We start from the raw sequence: 20,826 nt of genomic DNA, 5'->3' as shown, positions 1-20,826 counted from the left end.
TATATAATACAGACCGAAGTATAGAATAAAATCTAATCAATGCATTTTTTCTTCTTTGAATTCTTCGAAAGCACTAGGATTCCCTTACCATTTTAATATCATTTTCAATGTTACCGACTTAGAAACATTATAATTTCTTTATGATCATGCGTCAAGAATAATATAAACAAAAGCAGATAGAGAAAAGGACAGAGATAGAGTAAAAATTATGAAATCAGCGCCATCTTCAGAGTGCCGTAAATTAAACTAATATAACAAAGAGAATAGATAATAGAAAAAGGATAGAAATAGGATGAGAATTGATCGCTAACGCCATCTCTGTTTAGCAAAAATATCTAAAAAAAATCATTTTTCTAAAATTACTCAAGAGATGGCACTGATCTTCAATTTTTATTCTACCTTATCTTATTTTTCAAGAAATATCTTTGATACTCAAGAGATGGCGCTAATTGTCAATTCTTATCGTATTTCTCCTTTATTATTTTTTTTTTTTCTCTAAATTAATTTCATTTGCAGCATTCAGAAGATGGCACTGATTCCATCTATTTCAATTTTCAACCTATTTTTATTCTTCTTATCTATATTTTCTTTCAAGACTGATATTTAATTAACTTTCTTTTTTTTAATCTATTAAACAAAAATCTTAAAATCAATTCAATTTTTACATATCGTAAGTATATGAATTTTATATATCCATATTATAAGGACTATATATATTTTATACATAAATTTTTTTTACATATATATATATTATATATGAATTATTTTTATATTTTTTATTATTTTGTATCTTTTTTGTTATAGTTCCTAAAAATAAGTTCCTTAAAAGATAAATATAAGATAGAATAATATAGAATAATTCGTATAGTTAGAATTAAGTAAAATGATGAAGAAATGACAAATAATAATCAATATATCAGTAAAAAAATAAAAAAGAAATAAACAATATATAAAGTTTATGTATTATTTTTTGTAGAATAATATTCTCTTAATATAAAGTTGAAAACTTGAACAAAAATTTCTTGAAACATATTAGCTCTTGTCATATTATATTCTCCTTATAGAAAATCGAAATTTTTAGCAAATTTAAATATTCAATTTTGTATTAGAGAAATATAATTGAATGGAAAATAACAGTGAAATTTTTCCAAAAATTCTTAAGCTAAAATTTTTGTTTAAATTCTCGATTTTTTATTAGAAAAAAATAATTAAACAGAAAAAAATATGCAAAATTTGTCTAGTATTTTCAAAAACAAATTTTTTTTTAAATTTCAAGTATATAAAAAAATGACTTGATAAGATATAAAAATATAAAAATTACTAAATTATTTCTTATATCATTAATAATTATGTATTTTTGCCAGATTTCGCAATGATTGGGCACAAAACAAATAAAAATATATCAATATTATGTATTCAGAAAATTGATTGATCAAGAAATAAATACTTATGTATATTTAACATAAATATACATAATTATATTTCTTATGTTCATATATATATCATAACTGGATAACCCGAATGATAACCCATAATAAAGGGACATTGAAAAGAAGAGATAATACTAAATACTGAATCATTGTAACATTATAAATGCAAAAGTAAGAGTGTTATAATCAAAAATTATATATAATTTGCATATAAATTTTTAAAATAAATTACATTTCAACACAAAATTCAAATATATATGTATGCTATAAATATAATGCTATTATTTATATAATAAAAATAATTATATATATATTCATATATTAATAATCTTATAATAAAAATATCATAAATATCTTTGTTTTTTTATGATATAAAAAGAATCATATGATATATTGAAAAAAGTATTAAAAATTATGATTATGAAGAAAATTCTTTAAGAAATCATTATTTATAATCTACAAAATAGAAGAAATAAATAGATGAAAGAATAGCAAAATTATAAAACTATTATGTTTTAAAAAAATGATAAAATTAATGAATAAAATCAAAAAATAATAAAATAAATTTGAAAAAATAATATCAATATCACGAAATATTAAAATTTTATTAAAATCAAAATTATAAACTCTTGATATAAAATGTATCAATAATTTCATAATTATACATATGAATTATTATTTAATTTCTATTAAAAAAATTTTATCATTCTTTTTATAATTTAAACTCAAATTTATACATTTTTTTTTATAAAATATCAAAATCTATTATTATTCCCTTATTTTTATTAATATTTTCATTTAAAATTATTTTTATTAATTTTCCATTTATGAAGTAATAATAATCTTATGATTTTTTTATTATATATTAAAAATTAATAAAATACATAGAAGAAAATTAAATACGTATATACGTGCATCGTGCTCTATTCACAATCAGTAGCGAAATGATCTTTCCTCTTTAACCCTTCTCCTTACAGATCCAAGGGGTTAATAAGAGGGACCGAACGAATATTATACTTTCAGTCTGCGTATAGCGTAGAGCTGTACATCAACACATTACGTTAAATATTACGTCTTTATTTCACAAGAATTTAATAATATTTATTATTTAATCGAGAGATAAAATCCAAGTTGCTTTGAATATTATTAAGCATGATTGCGAATATAATTTATCATAAATAAATGTAAAAGTAGTGTAATCGTACAAGATATACACGATGAATAAATCGGTGTTCTTAGTGTTGTTCATTTGTTCAGTGACCTTTTTATATTGTTGTGATACTGCTTCGAATACAAATCGGTAATTGTTATAACCGATTAAATTCATTGAATTCAAATAAAAAATCAGAACAAATTATTAATGAACCGATCGATAATTTATCAATGATGTATATCTTATTACGTGGAAAAAGTAGTATTTTAAAGTATTAGTTAATCGTAAAAAGATTTTATGAAAAAAGATTACACGAATAACAGAGATTAAAATTAAAATTATTATATTTATAGGATTCCGAAATTTTATTTGCAAAAAAATATCGATTCTACGTCGTACTTTGTTGATAATCTTTAATTTATTCCGCATAATAATACGTAGTGAAATCAATTCAAATCATGCATTTAGATCCTGCTTTATTTTTAGGGGATACGTGTTCACAGCGCCAAAAAAATTATATGCTGGTGAAATTGAAAGTGGATGTTTATCTTTGCATAATTTAGAATTGCCTGCTCACGTTCATCTTGAATTAGTGTTCTCTTTCTTAGAAAAAGAAGAAGTGCTTGCTAGTACTAGCGCTGTTATAAAAACAGGTAATTTCTGTTTAATTTATGACGAAAATTGTAAACTCTGCAAGATATAAAAAATTTCATCTCGATTGGTCAATCCATTACAGAATAATTGTGAAGTATATATATATATATACTCATCGAATTGAAATCTATAAATTAAAAATAAAAATGTGATTAATAATATTTATAAAAGCATACGAATATAATTTATTTTTGTACTTTAAAGATATGAAATTATATATACTATAATGAAAAAAAGTGAATATTTCATTATAATAGATGAAATTTCGTATTCAATTGTTGACTTATCACTTCCTGCTTTATTTTCGATAGTATTTTTGTATCGTATCAGACTCTTTAAACAAATGGCAAATTGAAATTGTCGTCGCTTCCTGCGGGGGAACTGAATTGGCCGACTCCCTCTCTGGAAAGGAAATAAGCAATCGCTAGAATATATACATGGGAAACCCATTTATATTGTTATACATGGATTGAACAATGAACATTGGCCGTTTAACATGATCAAAATAACGACTAACAGATATAGTTTAACAGTCAAGAAGTGTCAAAATGATATAAATTTTAATCAAATTACAAATAATAATTGATTATTCGTTGAACAATTAATAATTAATTTTAACTCTATTCGAATATAAATTATTATATAAGAGATAATATCATTAAAGAATACAAAAGAAAACAATGTTTACTATCACATATACGTAGTACGTGACTGTAGAAACAACAATTAGCTAAATCGACATAGAAGGGACAATTTAGTAGGCTTTCTTGGTATAGCAATTTATCGATTAAGAACATTCTTTTGCATTAAATGCAGTTATGTCAGCTTACATCACAAAATAAAAATTTTAATCCTGTATATGAAAATACATGATATAACATCAACATAATATTTTTAAATTTAATATTAAATTACTTTAGAAATATTCAATCTTCCTTCTTTTTATATCATCGATGAACTGTATTAATAATTATCTTTATTTAGGTACAGAAACATGTTTGCAATTAGCAGTACCTTCACCAATTTACAGAACCGCAACACTCCGATTAAAAATCAAATTCGACAAATATCCTGATTATGTGATAAAATCGGAAACAGACGTAGAAATAGAACATGATTCTTTGCTCACTTTTGTGGAAACTGATAAACCAACTTATAAGCCTGGTCAAGATGTTAAGATTAGGATTCTTATGCTTATGCATGATTTAAAACCATGGCAGAAATCGGTAAGGTTGATTGATGTTTAAAATTTTTTATCTTATAGATAATAATAGTAATTGTCCTATTTTATTTAAAATTTATAATTTATATTTCCAATTTTATTAATTTTATTCTATAAATTTATGCTCAGATTCCAGAAGTATGGATTGAAAATCCATCGTTTGTAAAGGTAAAACAATGGACAAATGTAAGCACGGAGAATGGAATGGCACAGTTGACGTTTCCACTGTCACCGGAACCTAGCTTGGTAAAATTGAAACTTTGTTACTTTTGTCAAGAGAATAATATTGAATGAAAGAGGACAAAATAAAATAAAATAATTGTTTCATAGATTAAAGACAAATTGTTATTTTGTTAAATAAGGAATAGAAGTATAAATGTTGTGAAGAAAATTTGTTAATTTATATAGGGATCATGGCACATAAAAGTGATGAAGAAGAAACCGTACCCTAATTTGATTCACAGTACTACGTTCAAAGTGGAGAAATATGTTTTACCAAAATTTCAAATGACGATCAATTCGCCACAATACATCCTTGCGAATGTAGAGAATGTGACTTGGAACATCTGTGTCAAGTATCATTATTATATCTTTATAATATAAATTTTCAAATATTTAGAACATTATTATATTTTAACATGTAAATCATTTTTACATCAAAATTAAATAATGATTGCAATTACAGATATAGCTATGGTAAACCTGTGAAAGGTAATCTATTATTAAAATTAACTCCGCAAACACCAAGTTGGACAAGATTACCCAATCTTCCGGCAATACGTTACGAGACTAAAGTATCTAAATTTATTCTAATGTGTATATTTTAATTATTAATATGGAAAGATATTTCAACGATAAAATAAATATTTTAGCTTGACAAAGGGGATGGTTGTACCGATTTTGTCCTTTCTGGAACAGTTCTTGGATTGGCCCATTGGAAAATGGATCCGAACAATATTGTTCTCATAGCTGAATTCACGGAAGCTGGGACCGGTATAGTGGAAACTACGATTAGTAGAACCGTGGTGTTACACGAAGCGTTGAAGTTAGAATACGAACATTACACACCTAAATACTTCAAGTTTGGTTTACCTTATCATGGAAAAGTGAATTTTTTCTCTCATACTTTATATTATTTTTTATTAATTTATATTATATTATCGAATGTGATCTTAATTCATTCCTTTAATAATAATTATAATTAATAATAATAATTATATTATTATTATTTATAATAATATTATATTATTAAATATTATTATTAATAATTAATAATAATAATTATAATATAATAATAATAATAATAATTAATGTTATTTATTAAATGAATATTTCTGTTACAACAGTTACGAGTATTGCGATACGATGACACACCTGCTCCAAATGAAAAAATTCAAATTTGTCTAAAAGTACGTGGAAAAATCGAATGGGAGAAAGATGTGGTAGATTGCCGTGACTTTATATCCTCCACTGATGGTTTTGTCGATTTTGTTGTACCACCGCAACATAAAAATATCGTTTTATTAAGTTTTGTCGCAACAGCTGTTGATTATCCAACGACATATTATTCACCAGATCAACGTTGGAGAGTAGGTAACATTAATAATAATTTATTAATATTACTATTAATTATTGCGATATCAAATACTGTTAAAAAATTTTAAATTAGTTATCAAATTTTTAAAATTTTATATTCTAATTTAAATTTAATATATAATTTTTTTTAGGTTTTTATGAATCAACCTTCAGCATCTATCACTGTAAACCCTTGGTATTCACCGTCCGATAGTTACTTAACAGTAGCTCGAGGAAATCAACCAATCGTTTGTGGAGAAAAATATTCTTTCAATGTTATGTACACGACATCCTCTAATATGAACGAAACCATTTCTTTCCATTATTCGATTAATTCCAAAGGAAGTATTCTGATATATGGACATGTAAAGCACAAACCCAATCGAGATACAATATTAAATTATTTCGAGTTTCATAATTTATTGGGCACCATCGAATCTTCTGCTAACAAGACGAACAAAGAAGCTATAGTACACAGGCAAATTTTTTTTTTTATTAAATAATGAATTTGATTTCATTTTTATCATGTTTTTATAATATATTTTTGTTCATAGAGCAAATAATTATTTCTATTATTATTATCGTAAAATATTGTTATGAAAAATATGTGTATATGTATTTTTTTTAATTAGATTCCCGTTAAGTGTTAAAGTTACACCAAGCATGGCTCCAGTTTCAGAATTGTTACTTTATTACGTACGATCAGATGGTGAAATTGTTGCAACTACTTATACAATTGAGGTTGGCCATTGCTTTGAGAATAAAGTGAAATCTACATGGCATACTGATGCACAAATACCAGGATCATCTACTCAATATCATGTTGAAGCCGCTCCTAGATCTCTTTGTGCAATTTCTGCCGTAGATAAATCGACTTTATTTTTAAGCAAATCGGAATCCAATCTGATGAGTTCCGCTCAAACATTTGATGCATTGAAAAGATTCCATCCAACTCCAAAATTTGATTTTCCATGGAAGAATTCTCATTGTAAATGTACGTTTCTAATCTATAATGTGTTTATATTAGGTCTAATTTAAATAAAATAAAATATAAATTATAGCAACAATTGCTCCGGAAGAAATAAAAGAAGAAATCAATCATCTTCCACAATTTCTAAGATCTAAAAGACAAACAATAACATACAGCAAAAGAGTTAATTACGTGGATGCTGTACAAGCTTTTGTTGTAAGATATTATGAAGTTATAAACTTTATCCATCTTTTTTATTTTTAAATATTGTAGATAATATTTAATTTCAATTTTTATTATTCATCAGGACTTTGGAGTAATAGTAATGAGCGATCTCGTGTTGGAAACACGACCATGCCCATGGTTGTTCATGGAATACACAGCATTGTCCCGTCAATATATTTTAATGAATGAATATATGCCAATGAAGGATAATTTTGGTAAAACTTTGTTAATCTTTATTTTTATAAATAGATTTAATATCGACTAATGAAATACAAGCGATAAAATCATTGTTTCTTATTGATTTTTTTATAAAAAATGAGAATGTTAAACATTATTTTATAAATCTCAGTCAGTATTAAATAATTTCATCCTTCTGATTTATTTTTTAAACGATTAATTCTTTAAAAATAGTTACTTTGAATTATTTTTATTTGATCAAATACAAAAAATGTCATAAGCTTATCTTCGTTATTTTGATGAAATTAAATATAAGCATTGAATGTTTTAATCTTTTCATTAATAGAATTCGCAGTTGCTGCTGCAGCAATGGATTCAGGGATAGGATATGTTGATCAAAATCAGGCTCAAATGGCTACACTTAGATCATATTTTCCTGAAACATGGTTATGGGAATTAGTACCTATCGGGTATGATTAAATTAGTTTTTAAAATCATAGTAAATAAACTAAAATATACTATTTTTAAATATATTTTTTCTTGATTCTACTATAATTTCTATAATTATTATTAACAACTATTATATGTTATTATTATTGATATATTAATTAATTTAATTCCTTGTTATCGATTATTTTGTAATGTATTAATTTTTTATTCTAACTACAATATATTTTTCAGAGAAGAAGGTAAAATTACAATAGAACGTACACTTCCACACACTATCACTGATTGGGTTGGTTACACAACATGTATTTCCCCGACACATGGACTTGGAATAGCACCACCAACTACTATAACAGCATTTCAATCATTTTTCCTCGATTATAATTTACCTTACAGTATAAAACGTGGCGAAATTATGCGTTTTAAAGTATCTCTTTTCAACTACATGCATCATAGCTTACCTGTAAGTATAGAAAACATGATTTTGAACATTAAAATATATTTTTCACGTAAAAAATTTTTATTCTTGGAGACAAACAAATTTCATATTTTTTTTTCTTTAAATTATATTCATTCTCCTAATATAAAAAAATTTCGAAATTTCATAATTCGCCTCATTTATGGGTGCATAGGTAAAAATCAAATTGGAAGAAATGGAGAAAATCGATTTGCATTTGTCAGAGCCTACAGCCTCGTTTTGTGTAAAACCACGAGATAATATTGTTCACGAATATATTCTGAAGCCACGAGTGATCGGAGAAGTTAATATAACGGTCACTGCTTTTGTGGACATTGATTATCCTGAACCATGCGGATCAGAGACTGTGATATTTACACAGTAATTAAAAAATAAATATCTTACATAATAAATAAAAATAATAAAAAATAAAAATTAACAAATAAATAACATATCTATTCATGTTTTAAGGGATGTAATCGTGAAACCGATTCTAATTCTACCTGAAGGTTTTCCTGTGGAAGAAACAAAATCAGCTTTGATTTGTCCTAAAGATTCTAGCGATGATTCTTCGTTCATGTGGGAATTAACGTTACCTAAGGATGCCGTACCAGACAGTGGAAGAGCATATTTAAATTTGATAGGAGATATTTTAGGTCCAGCTCTTGAAAATTTAGATAAACTTATAAAATTACCGAAAGGTTGTGGCGAACAAAATATGATATTGTTTGTTCCAAATAATCACGTGATTAAATATCTTGATGCGATGAGAATCAATAAACCTGATCTTCGAGCGAAAGCTATTAGAAACATGGAAAAAGGTATTGTGTTTCTGAATATTGAAATTGAATATTTTAAATATATTGGAATATATTTACCTGAAATATTTTAATAAAACCAAAAATGTTCTTATTATTTTATTTTTTTTATAATCATATTTAAACAACACTAATAGTTATCATATATTAAATTTAGGATATCAGAGAGAGCTAAAATATAGATTCATGGATGGTTCTTATTCCGCATTTGAAGAAGGTGAGAGCTCCATATGGTTGACTGCATTCGTATTAAAGTCATTTGCACAGGCTGCAAGTTTAATTCATATCGATAAGTACGTTCTTGAATCATCTGTTTCTTGGATCACGATGAATCAGTTGGAAGATGGTTGCTTTCCTGTAATAGGCACTGTTTTTCATAAATCGATGAAGGTTTGTGAAATACATCTGATTAGATATTTCGTCGATAAATTGAGAGCAATTTTATTTTAGGGCGGCCTCCAAGAACATGGCTCATCGTCAGCATTAACAGCATATATCTTAATTTCTTTGCTTGAATCTGGTATTCCTTTGTCACCATCTGTTGTTAATGATGGCCAAAAATGTTTAGAAAAGGGAATGAATAATGATGATTTATATACAACTGTTCTTACAACATATGTATTAGCATTATTGGAACATCCAAAAGCTAATTCTAGCATGAAATCTCTAATGAATCGTGCTACACGTTATAAAGTATGAATAAATAAATATACACAATATAATTTAAGAAAATAATAAATATAAGAATTAGCGAATAAAACTAGTAAGATTTAAAAAGTATAATAATAGTAAAATGTAAACTTAATTTTTTTTTATTTAAAATTTATAATTCAGAATATATTTTAAAAAAAATAAATGTATTTTCTAATATGAAAAAACATTTTACGTTATAGAATTTAATTTGGTGGGAGGATAAATCGAAGCCTTCAATTGGTTTAAGCATCGAAATGACTGCATACGTGATTCTTACTTTATTGAAATTAGGCGAAGAAAATTTAAGTGAAGCTTTGAAAGCTGTTCGTTGGATATCAAAACAAAGAAACTCTGAAGGTGGATTTACATCCACCCAAGATACAATTCTTGGATTAGAAGCCCTTACAAAGTACGCTATGATTGTACATTATAATAACATCACAGATTTATCTGTTCTCGTCACTGCATCTAAAGAAGTGGATGATGTTTACAAATTGCAAGATGAAAATCGTGTAATTCTTAAACAAATTCGTTTACCTATTCTACCAACTATAGTAGAAATTTTTGCTCAAGGTGAAGGATGTGTTTTAATACAGGTAAAATAAATATCTTTGCTTTTACCAAAAAATATAAGATATAGATTCTATTAACAATTCTATAAATAATAATTATATTTAATGATTATAATAATATTTTCATTTATATCATACAAATTATATATTCATTCTATTTTAATTTTAGAGTAATCTTAAATACAATGTTGCATCCAGTACTGGTTCAGATGCTTTTGATCTTTCAGCAGAAGTTCGTTCTGTTGGTTATGGAAACGAATGTTCATTACAAGAAATTACAATTTGTTCACGATATAAAATGGCAGATGAGGAAAGTAACATGGCTTTACTCGAAGTTGGTATAATAAGTGGCTATGTGCCTGATCGAGCAAGTCTACATTCGTTATTGGATCCATCTTCAAGTAATTTTTTTTTTTTTTGTTAAAAATAAAATTAATAAATACATGTAATGTAATAATTAAAATTATAAATTATAGAAGTTAAATTATTCGAAGAAGATCAAGATATTGTGACAATTTATTTCAACAAATTGACTGGCCAAAAAACTTGTATCTCATTTAGAATAATACAAGAATACTTTATCGATCATCTTAAACCAGCGAATATAAAACTTTACGATTATTATCAACAAGAGCTTACTGTGTCCACTGTAAGTTTTAATAATTTTTCTTTAATCTCAATCAAAATAAAAATATGTAATGATTGAATGTTTTCAGAATTACAAAATCCCTTCAATTTGTAGCAGTGCGGAGCCAGTAGATGAACAATTAACAACGCCAAATGAGATGATTATCATGAAGCAATTATCATTTGATGAAAGTCCAATGAATTCCTCTTTTGTTGTCAATAACGCCGAGCTAGCAATTCCTGATGGAATGGAAGGACCAATTCCAGTTTACGTGAAACTGAATACTTATGATTATAAAACAGAAGCAGCTACCACTACTAATGGATTGCCTGATTTAACGTCGACATTCGTAACAGAAGATCAAACTGTACCGACAACAGTACAGACAGAGGATGAAGAACCTATAAGGGTACATTAAAATCTTTTTTCATGATTCCAAAGAATTTGCAAATAAATGGACGCAAAAAAAATAAAAAAGTTTAAAGAAATAAAAACAACACTCGTCAAGCTATTGAAAGAGACAATTTCTTACAGATAGATACAGACAATCCCTCAATAACGAATCCTCTTATGAAAGAAGTCTTAAGAATAGTAAAAATATTAAAAATTAACGAGACGAATATTCCGTGTAAGTAAATATATTTTACAATCTACAACAATTACACGTACAATTATTGTTTCTCATATTATATGTTACTTTAGCGCCAACAAGAATAAACCAATCTTGTCCCATATGCATGGATGTATTACCGTCAAACATTAGCGATATTTATTGCTCGGCAAATAGCGCGGTTAAAGTAGCAATTAGGCGATTCCGTAAAGTGAGATTATTATTGGATTTGCATATATCCCGAGAAGTCAAACGTCTTCGTGCCATGATAGAATTCACTTTGAGCCCAAATTGCTCCTGTTCGCCATTAGATAATCGTACGTAAACATTCCATCATACTAAGACAGAAATACATATCGATAATTTAATTCATCATTGAATATATATATATAACACATACATTGTTTTTCAATATATTCACTATAAAAAAATATTTTTTTGTAGCTGGAAGTTTTGCATTAATTATAAATAAGAATAATGATTTTCTTACATCTGGGGATCAAAAGCAAACACTAAATGATTCTTTTTATATATATGGTTTACCGTTAGTAAGTGGTGTGCCGTGCAAATTGGCAGAAATACGAGCATCCTGTCTTAATGAGGATAACATTCAATGCACGTATGAAGATCCCCCTGCATATGGTTAAATTAAATTCATATCTATTTTAATGTTTAAATTGCGTAAAATCTTTAAGTAAATTTCGATTTCAAGAACGTAATATTTTGTTTTCTTTTTATTAATTTCGCGCAGGATATATACGTATATAATTATTTTTTTTTTTTATTTTTTTATATCTACAAGTATGTCAATTATATATTATAAACAAATATAATAATAAGCTACGTATAGTCTACGTAAAAATAATTATTAGATATATACCAGAAAATGAATGATTTTTTTTTTATTAAATTGAATAAAGTTTTTAATATGATAAATTAATAAGTTATATATATTCTCTCTCTCTCTTCTCTCTCTCTTCTCTCTCTTCTTTCCTCCATCCCATTATATTATATACATATATTAACATGTAAACAAACAAAAAAATATCGATTTATTTTTTATTATATTTTTATTTATTATCTTTGCATTTGATCTGCTACTGAAATAATTATTACAAATTAACAATCACCTCTCAAATTTTTACTACTATAAATATTATTTTATTACAGCAGATTTTATGGTTATCTATTTCATTATACGGCTTTTTTATTTATTATTTTACTAAGAATATTTGCCATTTAATGCTGATCGAAATGAAATTGATTTTTTTTATTTTTGCATAATTATAGAATATAATTGTTATAAAGCCATACTTTTATTTATTTTTTCTTCTTTTTTTATTATTTATATTACTTACTAAGTTCGTTTTCAGCATTAAATATCAAATCGTATTATCACTGAAAATGTATTAGCTATTTATTCACATTTGTAAAATATTTGCTCGAAATAAATAAAAACTATTTGCATTGTTCACTAAAGAAAAACTACCCGTTGCGACGCTTTACTAAAGTAAAATGCAAAACCTAACTTGTACAGGAATGAAAGGAACGACTTTTAATGTCTATAAATTGGCAGTAGCGTTTTCAGTTCAGTCGGCATCAGTTTCAAATAATTCAATTTTTAATTATATTCCATGAAATAGGTATTTTTTTTTCATTTGAGATTAATACATCACCGTCATTCATAATAAATAATATGATATATGTGATAGGTATTATAGAATTCTATTCGAAAATGATTAATTTAAAGAAAAAAGATGAATACAATTAATAATACTTTTGTTACATTGGGATCATAATTTCCATTTTTTTGTTAAATATGCATTAGGGGTACACATTCACCAAAATGTCATATTAATAAAGTAGTAATTTTTTCGCCGATCTGACATACACGTATATGTTTTTTAATATTTACCGATAACATTGCCCAGGTAGAACACAAGTACTGGGACGAAATGTTGACCCAATGTTTATAGAAATATTGATCGAACTGTCTGGCAGTAAATTTTCGAGCAAATAGTAAATGCATATATTTTAACAGTTCTTTTAATATCGTAAATATTGATATTATAAAACAGTATTGTACAATTACTTATCCTAATTCCAAAAAACACACAGACACAAAAATTTTGATATGTAGAATCAATATGCAAGAGACAGATATTGTATTGAAAAATATTCTAAATATAAATTTATTATAATGGATATGTTTCCAAGATGGAAACTAAGATTATAATATATAAAAAAAAAATTGATATAATCTAGAAGACTATACTAAGTTGATATAAAAACTTTCAAATGTAATAAAATCAATTAATGTTCTTGAAAAAAAAAAACAATAACATAATAATACTGTAAGTTAAACGATATAATTATTGTATATCGATATTGAATAAATATTATAGATAAAAATCTTGATAGAATAATCGGGCCAATATAAAAACTAATTCTAAGATTAAGTTCCACCTGGGCATTAATACTTATATACATTTACGTTCAATTTCATCAGACCAAAATAGTATTATATTGGTTGACAAATGTTTATTATTAGAACCTGTGTTCGATACTAAACACGATACTAAATAATATTAGAAATAATAATATTATGAAATAAAAACGATACTTGTACTTGTGCGCTTCATAAAGAAAAATGAAAGACACATAATATACATAAAATAATAATTACATATAAAATAATGATATATTAAGACATGAGCTCTATATTAAATTAATTATGCGGATTTTATATTTTTTTTTTTTAAATTAAAATATAAAGTATTTTATACCATTAAATTATTATTAATCAGTCAGTCAGGTTTTCTATAATGGCAAGCATCCGGCATTAATATCAAAAATCAATTCAAATTAAAAATCGAAGTTGAAATGATATATAAATATATTATTTTAACTTATGAATAAATTATTTAAATCTTATTGTTTTTAATTATCAAATACAAATATAATATAATCAAATTAACTTTATAATTAAACAGGTAAAAATCATTTTATCTTTGCGAATTAATAGAACAATACGCAAAATATTTAAATTAAAAAATAAAATTGGATTTAATATAGAGCCTGCCTAATTTAATAAAATTAATCATTATATTAACGAATTCATCTAAAAAATTTTCTTTGTTCTTTATTAAATTTGAATTATTCGGTATTAGAACACCGAAGTGCAAAAAAATCAGTCTAATTCATTATCAGTTATTGAATGTATCATAAAGGTACATATATACGATCACCAATGACAAGCGCCATTTTATTTGGCGTTATAAACGTATTATTGTTCAAACTTGATAATGCGTATTGTGAAATGTTCAACAATCGCAATTCAGATGCATCAAAGATAGCAAAGGAACTTGCATAAACATCAGTATTTAATAAATTTTAGGGGCTGAACGATCATTAATGGGACCACTGGTTTTTCTTAAAGAGGTACCTTTTCGTATCTGATCCATAAGAGAATCTCTTACTTGTAAAGGATCCATAATGGGTACACGATTACCCATTATGCGTCTCACGCTTGCAGATCTACTCGTTGTATTATTTCCTTGCAAATTTTGTTGTTGTTGGGCTAATTTAGCATTTAAAGTTTCAAGAAAGCCAGATGGTGTTTTAGAATTTTTACTTATTTGTTGTTCAATGGAGTGTTTTCTAGTAGATTTAGGACTACTATTTGTATTGTTACCACTTGTGGCATTATTACCTGCACTATTAATGAGTTTAGCACTAAGAACCGCCATAAAACTTTGGCCAACTCCTCCTGGACCTTGTCCTTGTATATTTACACCTGTATTGATAGCAGTTATTTGTGTGGTATTTGAACTACGTTCTTGAGAAGCTGAACGAATTGCTGCACATGAACGTTCAACAGAAGATCGAGTTACTTGCAATACTGCATTATGTGGTAATGTAGCAGACGAATTATTATGAGATTGTGCCTGTCCTGTAACCTTTCGTAAAAGAGATGGACTAGCAGGTGTATGACGTAACTCTGTAAGAGTTCTTACTGTTTCTGACACTGAGATAGATCTATAAATACAAAAATAGTAATAATAGAAATAAATATAATTTAAATATTTCATCAAAAAAAAAAAAAAAAAAAAAAAAAAATAAAAAGAATTATTTTTTACCGCTGAGGAGTAGGACTGGTTGTAGGTGAAGAACTTTCTAACAAAAATGCTGGCGGCGGAGGAAGATTTTCGGTTTCATCATACGTATTATCAGTGCGTTCATCATTAGAACCTGATGATGGATTATTGAATGTGGCAGTTATAATAGTAGATGTTCGTCTTGTTGGTGGCAAAGGTTTATTTGCTTGTTGCATCGAACCTCTTCGAACAGTTAAAGTAGACGCAACACCAGATACATTCCAAGCATTTTCACTTGGATTATGGAGCGAATGAGAATGCGGTATAGTAGTTTGACTTCCATATCCACTACTAGATTCAACACTAGATTCTGATGTCTGACTTCCACCATCTTTTTCCGTAATTTCAGTCTACAAATATTTTTATATAATTTAAATTATATAATTTTACATGTTTTTATTCATATATTATTGTTTTTACCTTTTCAATTCCTGATGCTGATAATGATGCAGGAGGTGGTGGTAAAGGTAATTGCATCTCTTGAGCACGACTTGCAGCTAAATTTGCTAATTCGTGCATATTTACATACATAGGTTGTTGAAGTTGATGAGTTGCTAATTCTATATTATATATCATTTAATATTAAATATCATTTAAAAATAAATGATTAATTAATAATTAATAAAGTATAATAGATTTATACCCTTTGCTAAATGTGCTGGAAGTGGTAATTTAGGTTTTCCTCGAGGACTTCCAGGAGGTTCATTTTTCACTGGAACTGTTGGTCGTTCTAAACTGGAACATCTATTCGGTATTGGAGGACGATGACTACCATTATTTCTACGCAATTGTACTCTAGATGCTTGTTGATTAGAGGAAGAACATGAAGAGGAAGATGAAACAGGAGAAGCAGGTTGACTATGACAACAACCACTATTATCTGGAGCTTGGAATGTGTAGACACTGAGTGCTGGTCTTTGATGGCCTTTTTCGTAAGCTATATAATAATTAATTTAATAGAATTTTTAAAATAATTAATAGAATTAATAAAATATTATAAATAACAACTAATATACAATATGATTCTCTTATTACTTTACTACAAAGTCAATATCATCGATGATGTATTCTCCTTTTTATGTATATAATAGTCATATTAATATTAATATTTTGAATTATAATGAATTATTATAAAATATAACATTGTTTTTGAATGATGTAGTAAGAAAACCATGCTGTATATATTCTTTAAACATAAATTTTAACTTATAAATAAATTTTATAAATTTTAAATAAAAAAAAAGATCTTACCAGACGAGATTGTATGCGGCCGTTCATTGATTGCGTTCTGATTTTGCCTGTCATATTGAACTGATGTTTCCTGTAAGTCAGGCCAAGTAGCAGTAGTTACAGGTCTTGTTGTAGTACAACCAGTATTTTGATTAGTTTGAGAAGACACATTTGATACCTGACAACATAATTTAACTTCAAAAATATAACAAAAATATATTTCTCAAAAAATGAATTCAAATTTTATTCAATACCATAGATAAAAGAAAAATATGAAATGCTAGCAAGCAACTAGTTTCTAACAACCTTACCTGATGTTCAGAAATTGGTTGTGTATATAATGTGTCCTGAGAAGTGAAGCCAGAGTCACGGGAACTACCGTTTACCAAGTGGCGTAGTGTCATCATACTGCTGATACTGGAGGGCCTGACTCCAACAGACTATAACGAGTACAATATCGACTACCACATACACTAAGCTGATGCCAAATGGCATTCGTGCTATCATCTATAAGCAACTACATGCTTGAAGTACGGTTAGTGCATAAACAGTAACTAATATACCATGCATTTCAAATTGACATTCTTAGTACAATGACTAAGCAAAACAAAAAGTAATTTAATTGAATTTTTTATTTAATTTTTTACCTGAGAGAGTGATCTATGCCAAGGATGTCCAGATGGACTTGGATGACTTTTACAAGAACCACTACTGCTACTAGTTAAAGAACTGATTGAACACATTGAACTTTTTCTTGATCCAAGTGATAAAGAAGGACTTGAAGGAGGAGTAGCAAGTGACCATTGTGTTACATCGCAACCTTTTATATCTGTTATCACTTGTTCTGATGCAGGAGGCAAATGATGAGGAGAAGCTGCATGACGTTGTAATTGATCAGAAACTTCTTGAAGATGTGTCAATTCCATTAGCATTGCAATTTCTTCATCCTGCATTTTTTTTATATATTATTAATAGTATTATTTTTTTAAATTAAATAATTAATTATTCATTAATTAACTTTACTAACTAGTACTGGTTTCAAAAATCTGGCAAGAAGACAGTATCTTCCTCTTTCTTCAAGTAAAGCTGCGCGAACGGCTTTTCTTTCTGTTTCTTCTAAACTTAATCGTTTTTCTTGAACAACAGCAGCTGAGGATTCTAACATTCGATTCAATTCAATATCTCCTGATGATGTTCCATATCCTTGTGATTGTCCTTGTAAATGTTGACCTTTTCGCGCTTTTTTCTTTTGCAAACGTAATGTATCAGTTGAACGCTTTCTTAATTCTGCTTTTGCTTTTTTATATTCTGAAAAAATAATAGAATGTTAAAGTAAATATTAAAATCACAAATTTTATAGTAAATATTGTTGAAATATTTTATAATGAATAAGCTATTACTAACCTTTGGCATGTTCTTTATCTAAATTTATTAAAGACTTTTTCCAATCTTCTAATTTTTCTTGAAGAGGTAATACCAAGCAATCCATAATAGCACTAATAAAAAGAAATAATTAAATTAAAATTAAAAATGTGATAGATAAATACTAAAAATTATTAAAGTTTTATTATGTATTAATGAAAAATTACCTAGTAAATGATTTCATTCGTGTTTCTACTGCTTTGTGTCTAAGACATATTCGAGTTAAAGCAGTTCCAATTTCTTTCGTTGCACCTTTTTTAATTACATTTATTTAATTTTATATTATTTTTAAATTATTATATATAAGTAATAAAATTAAAAAATAATATATTAAATTTGAAAATATTCCATAAAAAAATTTTTTCAAATAAAAAATAATTTATCAAATAAAATATTTGTTTGTAATTTAAAATATATGAAAAATAATATGTTTCACCTCTTGCATTAGTTGCAGCATCAGCAATTTTTTGAAAAGTTTCAAGATATGCAGAAATGGCTAAAATAGCAGCCCTAAAAAATAAAAATAAAAGAATAGTTAGAAATATTATATTCTAATTATAAATATATATAAATATATATAAATAAATATTCTAAATTAAAATAAAATATTTTGTACTTATGATATAATATTTATTTTACTTTCTATATATTTTAAAATAATTAATATTACTAAATAAAAATTAATTTTGAATTTAAATTTAAAAAATTAATAAATAATTGATAAAAATATTAGATTGTAAATAAAATATAAAATATAATTATTACCTTAAACATGAATGTAATTTGGTTGCTTTTGAAATTAAATCTTCCCATAAAGGTGCTCCATTCTAAAAACAAATGTTTATATTTATAATTTTTTTTTTAAAATTATCTTTATTTTTATAAATAATATAATTATTATTATTATCATAATTGTTTTTAATATTTTTATATTTAAAACTTAACATCTACGATATAAAAATAAAACAGAATTCATTATATAAAATATAAAATCAAATACAAAATCATATACGCTTACCTAATTTCTATGATTAGATAATTTTATGAATTAAAAGATCATTTAAAAAAAATAAAATATAATTGCATATACAATATATATTTATATAGATTTCTAATGAAATCAAATATTTTTCAAAAAATATCATGTTTATAAAATAAAAATTTGTGATATATGCTATCATCAATTATGCTAAATATTTATTAGTATATTTAAAGAAAAAATATACATTCTCTCTTGCAAATAATATCTTGCAAATATTAAAAAATATTTTAGAGTAATATTATAAAAGTGGAACAAATGTAAATTAGCTTTGGTTCTCATTTTATCACATTAAAATACCGCAATGATTTTAAATTTTAAAATATAATATTAAAAAATCAGAACAACGGAATTTAAAAAAAAAATATTATAAAAAGAAATAATAGAAGAAATATATTTTTTTCGATTATAATACTTAATGTGTATTAAGGACAATCACATCGACAACGCGCCTTGGCCTGCATCGTTACTTGTGCAAAGATAGTAAAATATACAAAAAAACAATGAACAGGAAAAAACGCGGTCGTGTAATAAAATAAATAATGAATATTAACATGTCGATATTACTTACTTTCATATCAGTTATAATCTGTTGAAAGAGGCCACCTAAAGCACTACACTCTCTCTCAATTGTTGCATCCATCTTTGACTATCCAATTTTTTTCCTTACTTGGCCCCAATAAAGTTCTTCCGCATTAGAATCGTAGAATAGTTCACTTTTTGTAATCCATATAAAAATATACAAAATTTCCATACGAATATCGGCGATTCATAAGATTCGCCATTTTCGTAACAAGAAACGACAAGTTTGAAGTAACAGAAAAACACAACTAAATGTATTTACCTATGCGTCTCATATATATATATATACACATATACATATATGTATGTATGTATATATATATATATATATATATATATATCACAATTGTTCTCGAATAAATTGATTCGGAAATCAACAATCACTGTAAATATTTCCTAGATATTTATAATGATTTGAAATCATAATATTAATTACTTTTGTCAAAGAAAATTGTAAACACTAGAGACTGTTTTCTCAACACGACGCACTCATTCTATTGAGCAAGTATGGCTCGCGTCTGCGTCGATTCTGTTTTCGTTGCAATACCAGAATATCGGTGCCCCCTACGGCGACCCCGTTTCAGAACTTCAAATTGAGGATTTGGGGTATATCTAATCGTTACTCAGGGTAACGGCTTTCTCTACCCCTTAGATGATCACTTCCGGAGTGTCGACTATTGAAAGAAGACATCTTGCATCATTGCTTGCTCATTCTGATTGGTTCAGAATAATTTTGAGGAAACATTTATCATATAGATATCGTGT

The 20,826-nt window shown here is 26.2% G+C and overlaps 2 protein-coding genes across 7 annotated transcripts; one reads left to right on the top strand and one right to left on the bottom strand.

Moving 5' to 3' along the window:
• The first annotated feature begins 2,467 nt into the window (after positions 1–2,467).
• Positions 2,468–12,350, top strand: LOC122716545 (alpha-2-macroglobulin-like protein 1). Its single transcript, XM_043939729.1, has 25 exons — positions 2,468–2,730; positions 3,070–3,236; positions 4,222–4,463; positions 4,589–4,705; positions 4,868–5,034; positions 5,145–5,253; positions 5,332–5,565; positions 5,806–6,048; positions 6,187–6,512; positions 6,667–7,028; positions 7,096–7,220; positions 7,312–7,444; positions 7,753–7,876; positions 8,088–8,316; positions 8,486–8,691; positions 8,782–9,131; positions 9,286–9,518; positions 9,579–9,821; positions 10,022–10,417; positions 10,563–10,794; positions 10,870–11,042; positions 11,110–11,430; positions 11,556–11,649; positions 11,724–11,948; positions 12,076–12,350. The coding sequence occupies exons 1-25, from the start codon at positions 2,648–2,650 to the stop codon at positions 12,276–12,278; spliced, it is 5,337 nt and encodes a 1,778-aa protein (XP_043795664.1). The 5' UTR covers positions 2,468–2,647; the 3' UTR covers positions 12,279–12,350.
• On the bottom strand, positions 11,842–20,797 carry LOC122716546 (protein MTSS 2). 6 transcript variants are annotated; one of them, XM_043939736.1, is made up of 15 exons: positions 20,324–20,797; positions 20,051–20,195; positions 19,206–19,267; positions 18,877–18,950; positions 18,608–18,692; positions 18,423–18,514; positions 18,046–18,326; positions 17,666–17,965; positions 17,330–17,458; positions 17,040–17,196; positions 16,432–16,725; positions 16,209–16,348; positions 15,771–16,138; positions 15,344–15,669; positions 11,842–11,969 (listed from the first exon to the last, which is right to left on the bottom strand). In XM_043939736.1, exons 2-15 carry the CDS (start codon positions 20,120–20,122, stop codon positions 11,965–11,967), a joined length of 2,385 nt encoding a protein of 794 aa, XP_043795671.1. In that variant the 5' UTR covers positions 20,123–20,195; positions 20,324–20,797; the 3' UTR covers positions 11,842–11,964. The 6 variants fall into 6 exon arrangements, with proteins under 6 accessions (XP_043795671.1, XP_043795665.1, XP_043795666.1 ...); XM_043939730.1 differs by lacking the exon at positions 11,842–11,969 and having other exon boundaries at positions 12,666–15,669; positions 20,324–20,796; XM_043939731.1 differs by lacking the exon at positions 11,842–11,969 and having other exon boundaries at positions 12,666–15,669; positions 20,051–20,323; positions 20,498–20,796.
• Between the last annotated feature and the right edge of the window lie 29 nt (positions 20,798–20,826).

Source organism: Apis laboriosa, unplaced genomic scaffold (assembly GCF_014066325.1).
Source record: "Apis laboriosa isolate Shangri-la unplaced genomic scaffold, ASM1406632v1 scaffold47_cov149, whole genome shotgun sequence".
NCBI classification, from domain to species: Eukaryota; Metazoa; Arthropoda; class Insecta; order Hymenoptera; family Apidae; genus Apis; species Apis laboriosa.
Note: the sequence above shows the minus strand (reverse complement) of the source record. Positions and strands in the feature narration are given on the sequence as shown.